The sequence below is a fragment of the Anas acuta genome, chromosome 8 (assembly GCF_963932015.1).
Source record: "Anas acuta chromosome 8, bAnaAcu1.1, whole genome shotgun sequence".
Lineage (NCBI taxonomy): Eukaryota > Metazoa > Chordata > Aves > Anseriformes > Anatidae > Anas > Anas acuta.
In genome coordinates, this window is record NC_088986.1 from 10,461,600 (window position 1) to 10,466,337 (window position 4,738).

Sequence of the window (4,738 nt, forward strand, 5' to 3'; positions counted from 1 at the left end):
CTCACCCCCTCAGGCCTCACCCCCTAGGCCTCACCCCTCGCCCCTCACCCTGCCCTTCCCCCTCCCCCCCTTCCCCCTCCCCCTCCGCCCCCCCAGCCCCAAATCCTCACCCCGGGGTCCTCCCCCACCCCCTGCGCCCCCCCCGGTCCCTCCCCGTCCCCTCAGACCCCGCCGGGCCCCCCCCGGCCCCCTCAGACCCCTCCGCCCCCGGCCCCGCCGCCCCTGACCCTGAGGGGGCGCCCGCTTCCCCTCAGGATGATGGACACCTCCCCGCAGCCAATCGCGAGCCGCCTCCCCCTCCCCTCGGCCCAATGGGCGGCCCGCTTTCCCCCCAGGTGGGCGGGGCTCCCGGCCGCCGGCGGTTGCTAAGGCCGCGTCGCTAAGGAAACGGGAGGCGGGGCGAGGGGAGGGAGAACGAGGCTGGGGCGGCCGCTCTGTGATCCTATTGGCTACGGGAGGCGCGGGGAGGGCGGGGCTTCCGGTGGGGAGAGCGGAAGCGGAGGGAGGAGGAGGAGGAGGAGGAGGAGAGGAGGCGGCCATGGGGGCGCGCGGGCTGGAGGCCGCTGTGGTGGAGCTGGCGGCGGGGGAGGCCCGCGGTGGGCACCGGGAGGGATGGGAGGGGGCCGGGAGCGGGGTCTGGGGGTGCTGGGCATGGAGGGGGGAGCCCCAAGGGCGGGGGGAGCCTCAGGGGGTGAGGGGCCTGTGAGGGGCTGTGGGGGGCTGTGGGGGGCCTGTGGGGGGTCTGTGGGGGCCTGTGGGGGGTCTGTGAGGGTCTGTGGGGGTCTGTGGGGGCCGTGCGGTGAGCGGGGGGAGCTGACGGTGCCGTTCTGTGTTCCAGGGAGCGCCGCGGAGACCGGCTGCCAGCCCGTGGTGATCCTGCTGGGCTGGGCGGGCTGCCAGGACAGGTACCTGGCTAAGTACAGCGCGATCTACAGCCAGAAGGTGAGCAGCTCACCTCCTCGTCTCTGCTCGCATCCTGGGGAGAATCCCTGCTTCGTGTTCCCGTGGTGAAACAGCTCTGAACGGCCCTGTCTGGGGTCGTTGGGAGGTGCGGGTGGATTCTGGGTGTCACTGAGAGCTCCCAGCGTCCAGGAGCCGAGGGGGTGTTATCTGGTAGCTGCTGGTGTCACCTTTGTGCGCACAACATAAAAACACTTCTGGGAGAGGCTTTTTGCTGTTCTGCAAACCACTGGGCCGGCCTTGAAATAGGGTGTTAAAGCTGGGAGATTATTTGTGAAGGATGTGAACTGCATTAGCTGTTTTAGGAGAAAAACACATTTACTGCCAGCTGACAGGGCACAGCACAGGCTCAGCAAGGCCAGGCTGAGGAGTGACAGCATATCAGCATCTGTCATCCCGCCAGCTCTTCCCTTCTGTAAAATTAATCCATAAAAATGTCACAGCTCCAATTTGTTATATCCCGTCTGTGAAACAGGCGCCCTGTCAAAGAAATACCTGCCCACTGGTGGCTCCTTGTTTTTGAACTTTTTGGTCTGTCCACATGGCAGTTCCCTAAGTTATGGGCTGCTCCTCACTAATGCTGTATTTTACCTGAGTGACCCCAGCTTGTGGTATTGGGACCCAGTAAAACACCAAACCTTTTTTTTTTGTCTGTCAGCATACAGAAATCTTGTATTTATCTAAATCTGTTTCAGCTATAGATGGCGAAGTTTATACATTAACAAACGTATTGTTAATGTGTAATCCAGCATAAGAGTCATGAATTGACTTGTTCTAGCAAAAAATTAATTGTTAAGCAATTACTGTAAGTAAAACATGCTACTGATCAGGTGAGGAGCGCATTACGTGGCAGCGTGCCAGCTGCTGTGGAAGTACTTCTCTATCAGAAAGGTGTTGGTAGTGGGAAAGGGCAGAAAAAAAGCTTCTCTTAGCTCCCTAGTGAGGAAGTAGCTGCAGCCACAGAAAGACGGTTCAGAGAACTTTGATTAAAGCACTCGATATCCTCTCTTCTGCTTAGTTTGCTGCCCGGGGAGCTCTGGGAGGAAGGGCTGTCTCGGTGCTTTTACCTCGTGTTTGTCAGAGTGCAGCGTCAATCTGTTTAGGTGACAGGGAAGATCTAAAGCATTTATCAATGCAGTTCCACCTGCTCCATATAGGAACTCCTCTGAGATTCTGTTTCCTGATCGACACCTAAGTATAAGGTCTGAACTGTAAAGGCAGACTGCTCAGCAGATCCGAGTCTCCTCTGAAGCAATGCTTCTCAGTTGCACAACTAGGGAGTTTCAGAAAGGCTTGTGAAAATCATCTCAGTGTTGATCACGGTGGAGTCTTAAAAAACGGCTGCAAATGAGTACTACCCAAGAAAAGGAAGAAGTTCCACTTCCTTCTTAACGTTTGTTTCGGTGTCATGAACTAGATGTGTATCAGAGCAGGCTGTTCTTGCCAAAATGACTGATGCTGCGAGGCTTGTGAGTTGGGGAGAGGGCCTGTTTTCTCCTCCTGGGTGAGGACTGACGCTAAGTGTGGGTGGTTGTGTCCCCAGGGGCTGTACCAGTTAGCACAGGATTTGAAAGGATCTGGAACGTCATCAAACCCAGGCCTGCTGCTGTTGCAGAAACCTTTTCATTAGTCTTTGTGCTGCTATGATTTATGGAATCCTATTCATAGAATATCCTGAGTTGGAAGGGACCCAGAAGGATTATCAGGGCCCAGCTCCTTTCATACTGGTGATTTGCGAATAACACTGACGAGTTTCTCCTGGCCCTGTGGTTTCTGTTGGAAATCTACCTCAAATGTTCATGTTTTGCTCTACTGCTGCTTGCCTACTCTGTAACTCACAGCCCAGCCCAAACGTGTTGGGTGGTCTCTTTTTGTTCTGCCTAGGGGTGCACCGTCATCCGCTACACGGCTCCGTGGAGGACGGTGTTCTTCTCCGAGAGCTTTGGCATCCGATCCCTCCGGACCCCGGCCAGGAGACTCCTGGAGCTGCTCTTTGCCCACAGCATTGACCACCGGCCGGTGCTGTTCCACGTCTTCAGCAACGGCGGCGTCATGCTGTACCGCTACATCCTCGAGGCGCTGCACACTCAGCGGCCCTTTCAGCACCTCAAAGTCCTGGGCACCATTTTTGACAGCGCCCCCGGCAGAAGAAACTTGAGAGGAAGCCTTCGCGCCTTGGCGGCTGTCCTGGTATCCACAAACGTGCTGCTCAGGTACTTCCTCATCTTCGCTTTTGCTACCACGGTCGTCGTGCTGCGGATCCTGCTGTACCCCCTCACCCGCTTCATCCACGAGAGCCATTACGACGCCCTGCTGAAGGCACCCTCACGGTGGCCCGAGCTGTACCTCTACTCACAGGCGGACGCCGTCATCAGCGCCCGCGATGTGAAGCACATGGCAGACGCCCGGCAGCAGCTCGGCGTCCCCGTGAGAGCTGTGGACTTCTCAGATTCGGCTCACGTCAGCCACATGCGGGCGTATCCCACCTACTACAGCAACCTCTGCGTGACTTTCCTCTCTGACTGTGTCAGGGGCTCACCTCGTTAGCGTGATGACCTCAGATTACACGGGAAATGCCACCCCCTCTCCCTTTATGTCTTTGAGGGGAGGAAAGTGTAGAGATTTCTTAGGCACTTTTTTTTTTTTTTTTTGGCTTCTGCTGCAAAGCTGAAAGCCTCCAGTCTGTCTTTGAGCCAGCCACCTCACGGCAAAAAGTTGATTTGCAGTAATTTAAAGAACTGAAAGTGAAATTCTAGCACGGTGTGGTAGTTGAGGTGTCACTGACCAGAATTTCACGAGGAGTGTTGTTTCTTCCTGTCTCGTGGTGTTCCCTGCTTTCCGTGTGTCCTTGTTCCAGGTGTCCAATGTACACGTTCTGTTGCCTTGTACTGATACAGCAATACAGCTCCTCAGTGTCTTTGTGGTTTTCCTCTCTGCTGTTTCTTTTATCTTGCAGCTGCAAGGTTTCCCTCTTCTCTCAGCACTGCTTGGTTCTGTTAAAGGGCGGAGAGGGCAGCCAGAGCTCTGATTCCGTGGCCCCGGGGTGGAGCTCAAATGTTTGTGATAACTTTTGTGTTCTTCAACCAAAAATTCTGTTAAGCTTTTTTTTGGATGTGTGTTGTCTTGTTTCTCCTCTTTCTTGTCTGTTGTGTGTTCTCCCAGGTAATTTTTGTTTTCTTGGATTAGTGCTCATCTATTACTGCATTTCTTTGAGCAGCCAGGATTGTGCATCTAGAAATGCTGGGAAACTGGCACAGCTGTAACCCAGAAGACCTCAGAAACGGAAAGGTGGAACTGCAGAGAAAAATGAAAGTGTCTTTTGGAGCTGTGATTTATACTGCGTGTTGCTTAAATCACTTCCATCCAGCTAACCCACAAATGACCATGAAATTCAATGTTTTCCCCCATAACATTCTCTCCGGATGATCAGTCTTTGCTGTCCCTGCAGCGTGTACTGGTAATACAAGAAACAAATTCCCTCCACCTAGCGAAAAGGTTGTGCTGCACTTCAGCCATGCTTGAGTTTTGTTGCTCATTTGGGGGAGAAGGGGGGAATAAAGGCAGAGAATATCTTGCTAATAACATGTTTACCTCATGTCACAGCACTGCAGGCTAATTACAGATGTGGTGGACAGGATTAACCAGCTTTAAATCCTTAGTCAGAAATTGGCAGGGCAGGCCCTGGAGGGCTCTGGTATGGCCTGTTTGAACAAGGGTCTGCCCTTGCGAGGCAGGAATGTGGAAAAAAGGATTTCTACAGAGGATTTCTACAGAAGAC

The 4,738-nt window shown here is 54.3% G+C and overlaps 1 protein-coding gene across 1 annotated transcript; it reads left to right on the forward strand.

The window, feature by feature from the left end:
- Positions 1 to 477: 477 nt before the first annotated feature.
- On the forward strand, positions 478 to 4,284 carry TMEM53 (transmembrane protein 53). The gene is made up of 3 exons (XM_068691384.1): positions 478 to 596; positions 839 to 942; positions 2,845 to 4,284. Exons 1-3 carry the CDS (start codon positions 539 to 541, stop codon positions 3,505 to 3,507), a joined length of 825 nt encoding a protein of 274 aa, XP_068547485.1. The 5' UTR covers positions 478 to 538; the 3' UTR covers positions 3,508 to 4,284.
- Positions 4,285 to 4,738: the final 454 nt, after the last annotated feature.

Bases quoted from the DNA above. Each gene is read 5' to 3' on its own strand.
- TMEM53 (XM_068691384.1), top strand. From the start codon at position 539: ATGGGGGCGCGCGGGCTGGAGGCCGCTGTGGTGGAGCTGGCGGCGGGG. The intron at 597-838 runs GTGGGCACCGGG...TCTGTGTTCCAG, and splicing joins GGCGGCGGGGGAGGCCCGCG to GGAGCGCCGCGGAGACCGGC. The intron at 943-2,844 runs GTGAGCAGCTCA...TGTTCTGCCTAG, and splicing joins GCGCGATCTACAGCCAGAAG to GGGTGCACCGTCATCCGCTA.